General features: G+C 43.4%; 1 protein-coding gene across 1 annotated transcript in view; it reads right to left on the bottom strand.

The window, feature by feature from the left end:
• KIF3B (kinesin family member 3B) overlaps nucleotides 1–14,708 on the bottom strand; it is a 39,623-nt gene that overhangs the window by 14,073 nt on the left and 10,842 nt on the right. The window contains 6 exon segments of the mRNA XM_072800528.1: nucleotides 117–235; nucleotides 343–371; nucleotides 374–464; nucleotides 885–986; nucleotides 5,046–5,156; nucleotides 5,158–6,514. Of these exon segments, the coding sequence (XP_072656629.1) occupies nucleotides 117–235; nucleotides 343–371; nucleotides 374–464; nucleotides 885–986; nucleotides 5,046–5,156; nucleotides 5,158–6,450 (1,745 nt within the window). The 5' untranslated portion in view covers nucleotides 6,451–6,514.

Below are 14,708 nucleotides of genomic sequence, written 5' to 3'. Positions count from 1 at the left end.
ACAAGGCGGCAGAACATGAGTTGGGGAGAAGTAGGCAGGGGCCCTGTCTTCAAGACATGTTTCTTACTCAACAAACCTGCAAGTGGCTGGAGGTGCCACAAAGGGCCCAGACTTACTTGAGTTTCAGCTCCCTTGTGAGCTCGTTCTGAGTCTGCTCCAGCTCTTGGCGCTCCTTGATGTGCTCCTCTTGGAGGTCATGGATCTCTGCCTTCACTGCCTGAAGCTTGGAGAAGAGCTGGGACCAAGGGGAGAGGTGGGTGAGGAGGGGAGCCGTCCCGACAACAAAGTTCTGCCCTTCCCCCAAGCCACAAGACACCTCTGCCTGGCCTCGTTCCTTTATACCTTCTTGAGTTTTTTGGTCTTGATGTCCACTCTTGCTGCAATGAGCTGTATGTCTCTTTAAGTTCCAAGGTCTCCTCATCTCTGCTTTCCATCTGTTGCTGGATTTCTCTTTCTCGACGTTTCTGAGTAACATCACAAAATTCATCAGCTTGCCTTGAGACCGTGTCTATATAAGAATACAGGCTGGGTGATCCAGATCAGTCTCTCACTAGGAAGGGGCTGAACACCTCGTTTTCATTCCCTCTGAAGAATCTAATACAAGAGGGGTCCCTGGAGGCCCAGTGGGTTGAGTATCTGCCTTTGACTCAGGTCATGATCTCAGGGTCCTATGACAGAGTCTCACATTCGGCGCCCTGCTCAGCTGGGAGCCTGCTTCTCCTCTGCCTCTCCCCCTGCTCATGCTCTCTCTCACTCGCTCTCCCTCTCTCAAATAAATAAAACCTTTACAAAGAAAGAAAGCCTCTAATACAAGAGATACTTGCTCTGTGGCTTTAGCGCACCTCATCCCAGCCCGTTCTCCTCAGGAGGGAATGAAGAGATACCTGCTCTGCGATTTCCTGCCGTTTCTGCTCCAGGATTTTCTGCTGTTCGTTTGTGTGATCTACTATATTTTTTCCTCCAACCAGTAGCTTACTCTCCATGGCCTGAGTGAGAAAAAAGTAGAATCCATCTCGTGAATGACCTCTCTCAGAACATATCTCCTCACAGGGCAGCCTGTAAAACATAAGGAGCTCGGGACTAAGCCAAAGGGGTGAACTCTGGGGGAAAACAGATTGTGCTCAGCAGCGTCCTTACCATCACTGGGGTGGGGCTGAGGTGGCTCCACTGGGGCTTTACCTTAGAAACACTGAAGATACAGCTTCTCCAGGCAGAGAGGAATTTCAGCTTTCTTTTTTTTTTTTCCAGCTTTCTTTTAAAATAATTTTTTTTTCTTTTTGGTTTTAGTGTATTGACCCTACTTAAAACCTATGGAGCACTTCCTATGTGCTGGGTGCTAGAGATGCAACTGAATACAAATCACAAAGCTGAAGAGTCCACTGAGGGCCACAGACAAGTAAGCAGGTTCTTACCCTATGGAGTCAGACACCATCAGGAGGAAAAGAGTAATATGGGAGAGGCATAGGGGAGGAAGAGAATCCAGGCTTTTGGAGGAAATTGAGAAAAGCTTCCCATCTCAAGCGTGCTGAAGTAAAAATAGGAATTAGCTAAGAGAAAAAATGCAGGGGTGGCTCAGTTGGTTAAGCATTTGACTCACAATGTCAACTCAGGTCACAATCTCAGGGTCACAGGATTAAGTACCATGCTGGGCTCCTCATTCAGCAAGGAGTCTACTTGAGATTCACTCTCTCCTTCTCCCTCTGCCCCTCCTCCTGCTCACACATGCCCTGTCTCTTTCTCTCAAATAAATAAAATCTTAAAAAAAAAAAAAAAATCATGTGTGAGAAGGTAGGGTAGGAAGTGGTGATGCATGAAGTTGGCAAAGCAATCAAGGGTCAATCTAAAAACATCAAAGCCCTGTTAAGAGAGACTGAAATTGATCCTGAGAACCATAGGGATCACAATGACTGTTCTTGGAGCATAGGGTACATGGTCAGATTTGTGTTTTAGAAACATTCTTCTCCCTCCACAGGAAGAATAACTGGAAAAGGGCAGGCCGGGTGGAGGGGAAACCACCAGGAGGCTGTTTTGAGGATCCAGGCCTGGGTTGGGGCAGTAATGGTGGGAGAGAGCAAAGTGTTTGGGTGCAAGAGTTCTGATCCGATGGCACAGGATTCAGAGGCCTTGGGACTGACTGGGCTATAAGGGGGATCAAGGGACAGCTAGCAGGATAATTCCTAGGGGGTCTGGCTTGACTGAGAAAGGCAGGCAGGAACAGGTTCTGGGTGGCCGTGGCCATCTCTGGAAATGTCCAATAGGCAGAGACTATTTAGGCTAGAAAGTTAGGAGACAGCTCTGAACTGGCTCAACAGATGGGACACTGTGAGCATTCAGATGGTGACGAAAGCCATTGGAAGGATTTGCACCTGAAAACACAAAATCAAGGGGTGCCGAGGTGGCTTTGTTGGTTAAGCACTTGCCTTCAGCTCAGGTTGTGATCCCAGGGTCCTGGGATATAGTCCCACATGGGGCTCCCTGCTCATCAGGGAGTCTGTTCCTCCCACTGCCCTTCATCTCTCTTGTGCACTCTCTCTCTCTCACTTACTCTCTCAAATAAATAAATAAAATCTTAAAAAAGAAAAACACAGAATCCAAAAACTCTATAACCTTGCTTTTAAGAAACTTTAAAAATTAACAGTATCCCTGCTGCCATCTTTCAGCGAACCCTTGGGTCTGTTTCCTCTTCTTTCAAAATGATGTGGTTGGACTGGATTACTAACTGCCCTCACCCCCCCACACACACTCCTTCCAGCTCTAAAATACTTTTGTCCTATGATTTTACAGCATCCAGAGATTTCGAGAAACAGAAGTAATATCATTTTCCCATAAACAAAAATGTCTTAAGAGATTCAGTAACCTTGAGGTAATACTGAGTCCTGCCCCACTTGTCCTCCAAGAATTGCCCAAATAACCCAGTTTGTTTAAAGAGTCTGGGTATTCCTGGGCTTGAATAACAGACATGATCCTAAAAAGCAGCATGTGCATCAAACATGGGCATACCCATTACACTTCAAGTGCAGAAATAAGGAGGGGAGGAAGTGGCATCTGACATTAAGGAATTCCACAATAAGCCCCTCGCTGGAACAAAGTGATCTCCTAATTGTGTTGTATAGGACTCCATTTTCACATCAGGTCTTTAAAGCTCTGGAAAGGACTCCTGCCTCTGAAGTAATATAGAAACTGGCTCTGTGAAAAGAGCTACTATGGAGTCACAGATAAAGGACAGCTTCATACAGTGGGGAAAGGGGAGGCAACAAAGAACTCACTGGTCATTTTTAAATTAATAAACAAGGATACATTTGAGAGTTGAAATCAGAGTTCATATAAATTCACTAGGAAATAACCCAAAACCTCAGAGCCGTTCTGGCTTGTGGTCAGGCAGCAGTCATCCTCAGATTTCCAGGGCTAGCTCTGTCCTCTCCTCTGCCAGTAAAGCCCTGTGGCAGCCCCGAGTCCAGACACCTGATAGAATAGCATACTGGCACCAGAAGGAAAATATACAGGAGTCTCCACACTCTAGAATGTTAGTCAGCCACTGTCTCACAGGGGTTGGAAGTTGAGGGAGGGGGTTGACTATAAAGGAGCATTTGGGGGGTGATGGAATTGTTCTGTATCTTGTATGGTTGGGGCACTGCATATTAGAATCACAATGAGGGATGCCTGGATGGCTCAGTCAGTTAAGCCATCTGACTCTCGATCTCAAACTCAGGTCTTGATCTCAGGGTGGTGAGTTCAAACAGACATGCACAAAACCTCAACATGAGATGCCATTTTATATACATCAGACATAGGAAAATTAAGGCAAGGGCACCTGGGGGGCTCAGTCAGTTAAGTGTCTGCCTTCAGCTTGGGTCATGGGATTGAGTCCCACAGTGAGCTCCCTGCTCAGCGGGGAGCCTGCTTCTCCCTCTCTTCCCACTTGTGCTCTCTGCTGCTGTCTCTGTCTCTCAAATAAATAAATAAAATCAAGAAAAGAAAGAGAAAGAAAGAAAGAAAGAAAGAAAGAAAGAAAGAAAGAAAGAAAGAAGAAAGAAAGAAAGGAAGGAAGGAAGAAAGAGGAAGGAAGGAAGGAAGGAAGGAAGGAAGGAAGGAAGGAAGGAAGAAAGAAAGAAAGAAAGAAGAAGAAAGGAAGGAAGGAAGGAAGGAAGGAAGGAAGGAAGGAAGGAAGGAAGGAAGGAAAGAAAGAAAGAAGAAAAAGAAGAAAGAAAGAAAGAAAGAAAGAAAGAAAGAAAGAAAGAAAGAAAGAAAATTAAGGCGGTAAGTCACAAGTGGTGGTTAAGGACAAGGAGCAATCAGAGTTCACACTGTGTAGAAGCTTCAATTCACATGGCCAAAAACAACTTTTGATTATCTAATAAAATTGGGCTGCATGTACCCAAGGACCTAATGGCACCAGGTAAGAAATTCTTGCTCATATATATGTTCTCTTGGAGCCAAGCACTAAAACACCCATAACAAAAAAATGGAAATAACCCACTATGAGGAGAATGGAATACCACACACTTCTCAGAGCAGTAATAATGAATGAGTCACAGCAACAAGCATCAATATGGACAAATCTCATTACATAAAGTTGATCAAGCAAACCGCAGCAGGTGAGATTCCATTTATAAAGAGGTACAAAATGATGTGAAATGAAAACTGTCTTTTTCTAGAGACATAGACATATATGAAAAAACTATAAAGAAAAGTCAGGAAACAATAAGCATCAAATCCAAAACAAGGGCTACCCTGTGGGGGAGGGAGGCACAAAGAGCTTATTAAGATATGGATTACATCATACTTCTCACACTGGCTGGGGGACCCATGGGCGTCGGTGTTGTTGCTGCTTTTTACACCTTGCCTGTAGGTAAACATTATTCCTCCTACAGGTTCAGTATAAACTTGAAGAAATGATTTTTATGTCAACTTGACAAATGTTTACTGGACACTGGACCCCATGGAGCTGTTGGGGAATGTAATACTTGAAAGGAACATCATCCTCGTGCCATTTTTTTGATAAAACAGAAAGCACCAAAAGAAAGGGCCTGGGAAGGGTTTGGTACCTTGATTTTGGCACCCAGCATCTCAGCAGCATCCTTCTCCCGCCGCAGGTCCTCCATCTTCTTCTCCTTCTCCTTCAGCAGCCTCATCTTCTCCTCTGCAACCAAGCTGTGGGTCCTCTACAATGGCCCGCTTCTCAATCTCCAGTTTTTCTTGCTGTTCCCGCCAGTAATCATCCTTATCATCCCCTTCCTCCTCACCCTCTTCTCCCTCCTCCTCCTCCTCCTCCCCGCCCCCACCACTGCCACCACTTCCCTCCGCTTCTCTCGCCTCTTCCCTCCTGCCAATGGACCGTTTTTCCAGCTGGGCCTTGAGCCGAGCAATCTCTTCCTGGAATTCTCGAAGGAGGGCATCTTTTGGGTCCTCATTGACCCTTGGCTTGTTCTTAATGTTTTTGGCACGGTTGGCATATCTCAGAGTGGTCAGAGTCTCTTCTACATTGTACGAGGCAGGTCCCACGTTGGCTACCATCACAGTTTTAGCATTGCCACCAAGAGAATCTTGGAGGAGCCTGGTCAGCTTTGAGTCCCGATAAGGAATGTGAGTGCTTTTCCCATCCACCAGGGCAGAGATGACATTACCTAAGGCTGAGAGGGACAGATTGATCTTGGTCGCTTCCTTGAGTCTCTCTCCTTGTGCACCAGTCTTGGCTTGCCGTTCGCTGCCAGCGAGATCCACAAGGTTCAATTTCCCTACACGGATATGATTTTCTCCATCAAGGCCCACCTCACTGCACTCAATGGTGATCACAAAAATTGCATGAGAGCGTGAGCTGTGCTCGTTCATGTTGGTAGCACCAACCGAGCGGTTCTGGTTCCCCACGTTCATCACATGTTCTATTTCCTTCACACTCTTGGTGACAAAGGAGGACAGGTCTTTCACATACACTCCAGTGTCAGGCCTCTCTTTGAGCTCAAGCCTTTTGGTCTGATCCTTTGAGAGCAGATCTCGGATCTCTTCCTGGTAGATCTCTAAGTAAGAAGCCCTGACAAGGTACTGTTGATTCTGGGATCGAGAGATATGGGTGAAGATGTGGTCAAATGAGTTAGGGATAACTCCTCTTTTCTCAGGGTCACCACGGACTCCTTCCATCGTGTAGGTTTTCCCAGTCCCAGTTTGTCCATAGGCAAAAATCGTCCCATTGAAACCCTGCAGGACAGAGTCCACAAGTGGTCGGAACGTCTCATCATAGAGTTCAAACTGCTTGGCATTCCAGTCATACACTGCATCAAAGGTGAAGGTCTTGGGCATTTCATGGGCCACTCCTTTGGGGTTCTTCACTGACACCTGCCCCAGCTTCACATCCACATCCACCACCTTATCATATGAAGCAGCCTTTTCCTTGCCATTCATGGGCCGACAGCGAACCACCACCCTGACTGACTCTGAGCTTTTTAACTTTGACATGATGAACTCTGACCGGGTCAACCTTGAGGGCTAAGAATCCAAAATGTCTCAGGATGCTAAGGTCCTAAAAAAAAAAAAGCAAAAGTAAGTAAGGACAGTACAGTTGTTACTGAGGACTGTCACCTTCATCTTGCTAACCTTCTGACAGCTACATTTACTGTAATACACACTGTATTTCTTCACAGGATCTTAATGAGCTTCAGTGGGAAAAGTAAAAACTTTAGTCCACCAGTAGTGTAAACGAGCTTGTCCTCCCTTTGACTGATACTTTATCTTAGATTCCAGGTTGCAGCAGCTAGAAATCTTGTAAAAGCCTGGATAGCCTTATGTCCTGTTGAACTACTACAACCTCTTCAGGGAGCAATGTGGAACTATCTAGCAATACCTTTTGATGTAGCATTTGTATTTCTAAGAATTTATCCAACAGATAGAAGGATACTTGTGTGGCATCATTTGTGGTAGCAACAGACTGTGGACCACCCCAATTCCCATCAAGAGGGGCTTGACTGAATAAATTAAATATATATGTAAAAACACATACATAGTGGAATCCTGTGCATTTACTGAAAAGAATGTGCTTGCTAGTCTAATTGTAACCCTCAGGGTGCCTGGGTGGCTCAGTCAGCGAAGCATCTGCCTTAGGCTCAGGTCATGATCCCAGGGTTCTGGGATTGAGCCCCGAGTCTGGCTCTCTGCTTTGCAAGGAGCCTGCTTCTCCCTCTGCCTCTGCCTGCCACTCCCTCTGCTTGTACTCACATGCTTGCGCGCTCTCTGAAATCTTTTAAAAAATAAAAATAAATAAATGTAACCCTATATTAAGATATACTGCTACATGAAAAAAGTAGATGAGGAACAGGGTGTATAGTACTGTTAACATGGTGCGTGGGGCAGCCCCGGTGGCGCAGCAGTTTAGCGCCGCCTGCAGCCCAGGGTGTGATCCTGGAGACCCGGGATCGAGTCCCGCATCGGGTTCCCTGTATGAAGCCTGCTTCTCCCTCTGCCTGTGTTTCTGCCTCTCTCTCTCTCTGTGTCTCTATGAATAAATAAATAAAATCTTTAAAAAAAAAAAAAAAGCTGGTGAAGCCAAAGCTCAGAATTAAAAAAAAAAAAAAAGCATGGTGCGTAAGCTGGGGAATATATGCATATACGTTTATGTTTGATATGCAAAACAATATTATTAGAAGTATGCATATAAAAGTGGTACCAGTGGCAGTCTCAGCAGGGAAACTGTGGGCCTAGAGGATTCTCAGGTCAAGAGAGAGAAAATGTCACAGTACACTCATTTGTACTGTCTGGATTTCCTATCTTGTGCCAACAAGACTCTTCCATTCTAAAATCATAAACTATGGCTTGTGCAAAATGTATGCAAATAATTGAGGACGTGGTGTAATACATTACACAGAAAGCACCTATGCAACCAACAAATTGAATACAACTTGAATTCAAATAAGAAATAGGTGTTAGGAACGCCTGGGTGGCTCAGTGGTTGAGCATCTGCCTTTGGCTCAGAGCATGATCCTGGAGTCCCCAGATCGAGTCCCATGTCAGGCTGCCTGCATGGAGCCCGCTTCTCTCTCTGCCTGTGTCTCTGCCTCCTCTCTCTGTGTCTCATGAATAAATAAAATCTAAAAAAAAAAAAAAAAAAAAAAAAAGGAGAAAGAAAGAAAGAAAGAAAGAAAATAGGTGTTCCTTTTTTTTTTTTTTTTTTTTTAAGTAGAGGCGCCTGTGTGGCTGTTGGTCTTAAGCAACTGACTCTTTATTTCAGCTCAGGTAGTAATCTCAGGGTTGTGAGATCAAGCCTCATGTGGGGCTCTCTGTGCTAAGCACGGAGTCTGCTGGAGAATCTCTCTCCTCTCCTTCTGTCCTCCCCCACCCCTAAAATAAACAAATAAATCTTTAAAAGAAAAAATTTTTTAAGTAAAAACAAAAATGATAACTTCATTTGGTGCTGGAAAACTCAGGGAGCAGAAGAAAGGATGATTAAATGGGTCCTTTGGGAAGGGGTAGCAAGCAAGCAGATCAGAGTGAAGAAGAGGTACATATGAGGACCCCAAATTCCTAAAACCCTCAGTGTGGGGCATTTTTTGTTTTTTAACAAATAATTTGCCTGCTTCTCAATTCAGTGACCTCTTTAGTGAAAAGTCCCTCTCCTTCTCTAGCCACTCAGGTCCCTGTCCACGAGGCAAGCATTATTAGATTTTTAATCTTCCTGAGCTAGTTCACGCATAGCAAGCAAATACGTACTAATACATACTTACCTCCTCCTTTTTAACACAAGCATAGAATGTTATACTCAGTAATAACACAGTGTCCTGCATATTGCTTTTCCTCACTAGACAACATATCTTGGAATTTGTTTCCTCAATAAATATATAGCTACCTTATTCTTTGACAGCAGCAAAATATTCCATTGCATGGAAGTGTCACAATTTAATCACAATCTTAGCACTTAAGCTGTTTCTGATATTTTACTGTGAAAAAAACTAGGTCCGCATCCTTTCACATGTGGGAAAATATACCTATAAGATAAATTTCTAAATGTACAACTGCTGGTTCACAGGATAGATGCATTTGTAATTTTTTTTTTAAATTTTTTATTTATGATAGTCACAGAGAGAGAGAGAGAGGTAGAGACACAGGCAGAGGGAGAAGCAGGCTCCATGCACCGGGAGCCTGACGTGGGATTCGATCCCGGGTCTCCAGGATCGCGCCCTGGGCCAAAGGCAGGCACTAAACCGCTGCGCCACCCAGGGATCCCTGCATTTGTAATTTTAATAAACACTCAGGACAGTGCTAACAATTTCTATCTATTTATTTATTTATTTATTTATTTATTTATTTATTTATTTATTTATTTATTTATTTTTAACAATTTCTTTTTAGTTGTGAGGGTGACCTATTCCCTGCCAACAAAGGAATGGGAGAATGAGAGGCAGTGATAGGCCAGTCTATGGCTTTTGTGCTGTAGATAATAAAAATAGTCAATATATTCCCCCATTAAGCTTTTATTAAAAATCCTGCTGCTGCTAAGCACATGGACACATGAAAAGTTACTTTCTATACTTCTCTAGTTGTTATAGGTAATAAAATAATGTCTAGAATAAAGAGCTAGGGCAGCCCCGGTGGTGCAGCGGTTTGGCGCCGCCTGCAGATCCTGGAGACCCGGGATCGAGTCCCACATCGGGCTCCCTGCATGGAGCCTGCTTCTCCCTCTCCCTCTGCCTGTGTCTCTGCCTCTCTCTGTGTGTCTATAAATAAAAATCTTAAAAAAAAAAAAAAAAGACCCATCTTTAAAAAAAAAATATATAGAATAAAGAGCTAGAAGACCTCTAACCCTCCTGGAACCCATTTTCTGTAAAATTGGTAAAACAGGGATAATTCTCCTTCCTTATGGATGATTGTGAGACTCAGAGGTACTTACAAAGGTGGAGATACTTTATGAACTAATATAAAGCTGGATTAAAATGAACTGATACAGATTCATCCAAAACCCTTGCCAAAGGGTCATTCCAGATTATTGGTGAGTCCTTTTATTCTCTTGTTCAGTTTGTAGTTGTCATCCTAAAAAAAATCGATTAAACTGAGACCCAAATACCTAATCAGTGTTCAATTAGAAGTGAAGCTCAAGCCATTTAAGGACAACCATGTAAAAGAGAGTCCCTCATTCCTCACCTTCAACATGCTATTACAATTTTAACTAATGATAAGAAAGAACGAGATGTTAGAATGGCCAGTCTGTTTACTGTGTCTCCCTTTCTTTTCTGGGGCAATGGTCCCCAGGCTACCACTGCAGTCGATCCCTTGCCTATCTCTACCTCCATGTCAGCAGAGACCTGCAAAAGCTGTCCAGGTGCCAGGCTCAAACCCCAGCCCCCTGAGCCTCCTGTGGGGAGGCCTCTGCTGTTGCGCATGGGATGGTTTACACAAAGTCCTAGACCCAGTGTAAGAAACATAAGGGGTGGGAATGAGGGGATGCTTGGCTGGCTCAGCTGGTAGAGTCTGCAACTCTTGATCTCAGGGTCATGAATTTGAGCCCCACTTTGGGTGGAGATTACTTAAATAAATAAAACTTAAAAGAAAAAAAAAGAAAGAAATGTGAGGGGGTTAAGTGGAGAATGTGTCAGTGGAGAGACCAATTTTTCTGCATTGCACACCCCTGAAGAGGCAGTTTTTACCTATCAAAACAATGAGGCCCCAAGCTTGTTTAAAAAAAAAAAAACCTGCAGCAGGGTGACCTTGACATTCAGCTGCTTGTGTTAGGGCACCGTATGTTTTTTGAGCTCTCCAAAACGATAAAAACAAAGGAATGATAATGACCTACAATCATGTTTAAAATGTTTTAAAAAGAAAGAATTCCCAAAGCCTGCGTCCCCTTAATTAAATCTCAACTCAGAACACAGAACACCATTTCTTTTCAGAGCTCACTGAGCTCCACTGCACTAGTCATGTATTATTGACGTAGTGCTTCAGGAAGATGGGCTAATTTAATTTCCTGCCACCAGGGCTTAAAAACTTGCTCTGGGTCCTCCTCAAAGGAGAGGGTTTTCTTGGAAGGATGCCCTGACACTCTTTCTTTACTTTATTACCTTCCTTACTCTCCTTCTAGCGGGTCTAATTACAGTGATAAATCTTTAAAGGAACTCACAGTATTGCCAGGAAAAAAGCAACCACAGGTCAGCAGCTCGTCACCTTCATCCTGAATACCTTTTCTGTTAGAACCTGTCATTCCAACAACCACTGTTTGACCACTACACATGAAAAACCGAGTTTCTCCCCAACTTCACCTCTTTTGTCCACTGAGGAAATCAGTTACACATTTCTCATGGCAATGACACTCTTCCAGATCATTCTCCAGCTCTTATATTTGGATTAATGCACCTTTACCTTTGCTAGTTGTCACGGAGTCTTACCTCAAATTCTAGAACCAGGTGTGGATTGGATTCTTACTAACTATTGGCTTCCTATAAAAATTCTGGGACAGAAGTCACAAACTCATCACATTCTACCTGAAATATTTTATTTGGACCATTTTATTTGTTTAAAAAAAAAAAAAAAATCTCAGAGCAGCCCAGGTGGCTCAGCAGTTTAGCACTGCCTTCAGCCCAGGTTGTGATCCTGGAGACCCGGGATGGAGTCCCACGTCAGGCTTCCTGCATGGAGCCTGCTTCTCCCTCTGCCTGTGTCTCTGCCTCTGTCTCTCTCTCCCTGTGTCTCTCATGACTAAATAAATAAAATCTTTAAAAAAAAAAGCTCAGAAATTCCACTTGTATTTACATGTATGTCTTAGTGAAAAACCTTCACGCTGTACACAAGGAAACATGGACAAGGATGCTTCCAGCAGCATGTTAAAATAGAAAAACTGGAAACAACCTAAATATCTATTTTCAGGGATGCCTGGGTGGCTCAGCGATTGAGCGTCTGCCTTCGGCTCAGGGCGTGATCCCAGAGCCTCGGGATTGAGTCCCACATCGGGTCCCTGCATGGAGCCTGCTTCTCCCTCTGCCTCTGTGTCTCTCCATCTCTAATGAATAAATAAATCTTTAAAAAAATTTAAAAATCTATTTGCAGGGGAATTGAAAGATAACATATGGCAAAATCATATCATAGACACTATACAATTCAGTAGGTAAAAGGAATAAATTAGAGCAGGGGTCAGCAAACTATAGCCCATGGGCCAAATGCAGCCCACAGTCTGTTTTTGTAAATATAATTTTATTGGAACATAGTCATACCCCTTTGTTTACATATTACATATTATCTATGGCTGCACTAGTTATAAAATGGCAGAGTTGAGTAGCTGTAACAGAGACAGTCTGGCTCACAAAACCTAAAATATTTACTGCCTAATCTTTTATAGAAAAAGTCTGCCAACTTTGAATTAGACATATATATTTACATGGATAAATAAACAGGCTGAATGAAAAAGCAAGTGCAGAGTGATAATTATGATTAAAAATTTATAAATATGGTGCCCGTGGAGTTGCATTTACTTATATGTAAGTATTAAAAAATGGGATAGAAAGATACAAAACAACTTATGATAGCAGCTGCCCAAACTGGGGAGAGGGAGAGGTGGAGAATGGGATTAAAAATGGGAAGGATTAGGCAGCCCAGGTGGCTCAGCAGGTTGGCGCCTGCCTTTGGCCCAGGGCGTAATCCTGGAGACCTGGGATGGAGTTCCATGTTGGGCTCTCTTCATGGAGCCTGCTTCTCCCTCTGTCTGTGTCTCTGCCTCTCTCTCTGTGTCTCTTATTTTTTTTTTCTGTGTCTCTTATGAATAAATAAAATCTTTTTAAAAAAATGGGAAGGATATTTCACTTTTATCTGTAATATTTTATCATTTCTATTTAAAAAAAAAAAAAGCAAACAAACAGGGAGGTACACCTGGCTGGCTTAGTTGGTGGAGCATGCAGCTCTTAATCTCACAATTGCGAGTTTGAACCCCACATTGGGAGTAAAGTATACTTAAAAAACAAAACAAAACAAAAACAGGGAAAAGAGGTTTGAAGAAAGTAAGAGAAAATGTAAACAGCTGTCAATTCTGATTGTTTCTCATATTCTCTGAATGTTCAAAATTTTCTCAAAAACAAAAACCTACCAATTTTACATTTTATTTATTTTTTTTAAAGATTTTATTTATTTATTTATTTATTTATTAGAGACACACGCACACAGAGACAGAGAGAGAGAGGCAGAAACACAGGCAGAGGGAGAAGCAGGCTCCATGCAGGGAGCCCAATGTGGGACTCGATCCCAGGTCTCGGATCACACCCTGGGCTAAAGGCAGGCGCTAAATCGCTGAGCCACCAGGGCTGCCCAATTTTACATTTTAAGAAACAAAGTTTTTTGCTTTTCTTAAAGAATGGTAATATCTGACAACCGCTGGCCCATGCCCTAACTGGCAGCAACGGGAGCTGAGAAACAGCTGCCTCTTTGGAGGACCTGACCTCTCCAATCCTCCCCAAACCTGCTCCCTACTGTCTCACTCCTGGCATGCTTTGCCCATTTGTACTTCCTGCCTGGCTCCTATAGGCATCTCTATCTATAACCAAATTCATGTACATATGATCTGATTAGAAAGGCTCGCCATGCTAGCCCATCTTTTTATTTTTTTTTAAGATTTTATTTATTTATTCATAGAGACACAGAGAGAGAGAGACAGAGAGAGAGAGAGGCAGAGGGAGAAGCAGGCTCCATGCAGGGAGCCCGACGTGGGACTTGATCCAGGGTCTCCAGGATCACACCCTGGACTGAAGGCGGCGCTAAACCGCTGAGCCACCAGGGCTGCCCTAGCCCATCTTTTTAAATGACATTTACCAAGGTTCTATAATGACATGGAAAATGCTTATCATAAAGCAGTTTACAAAGTTGAATGCATACAATCACAATTTTCTAAAAATAAGACACATGAAAACATCAACAGTGGTCCATTTTGGATGATGGGACTATAGGTGATTTCCCCTGCTTCCTCAACAATCCTGTATTTTCCAAATATTCTTTCATGAGCATGTGGTATCTTCAAATGGGAAAAAATAAAGGTCTGGCAATTCACCAGAAACACCCCTGCAAGGAGGAGCAATCTGCAGGCGCAGAGTGCATACTAATGCATCTTTAATCAATGCATTCCAACACAGTGTCCTCTAAGATCATACCAGGCAACCACCTGCCAACCGCCTGGCCTGAAGTTCAAGGACTCAGAGTATCTGGAAGGCAGCTAAAGCCACAGATCACATGGGCCATCTGAAAAAACACTGCAACTCTCAGGCAAGAAGATAAAGCAACTCCCTATTAACTAGCCCAAAACAACTCCCTGTGCAAGTTTCTCTCAGGGGAAGCAGCTGCTTCTACTGTGTATCCACCTCATCACCATCAACACCACTCTCTCACAATGGCCGCTAATTGGGTTGAAGTACTATGACTCCTTATTTGCAATCCCTGAACTACCCCTAGAGAGCAAGTCCAATTCTAGGCCTCTTGTTCCCATAATGGCCAGTTATCAAAATGTGAGTTACATAATTTTTAAAGCAAGATTATTCATCTCCTTTTGAAAAATAACATCATTGCCCTGCAGAACTTTAAAAAGGACATAGATTTGTGTTGAGGGAACACTTCTATATTTGCTCATATATGCATAAAATATATTTGAAGGGATATTCATGAGCCAGATACCAATACCAGTTGCCTGTAGGGAAAGAGCTGTCTGGTGAGGGCCAAGAGTAGGAGGGAGACTTTGCATGTATACCCCTTGGACCTCTTGA

This window comes from Canis lupus, chromosome 26 (assembly GCF_048164855.1).
Source record: "Canis lupus baileyi chromosome 26, mCanLup2.hap1, whole genome shotgun sequence".
Classification (NCBI taxonomy): Eukaryota; Metazoa; Chordata; class Mammalia; order Carnivora; family Canidae; genus Canis; species Canis lupus.
Note: the sequence above shows the minus strand (reverse complement) of the source record. Positions and strands in the feature narration are given on the sequence as shown.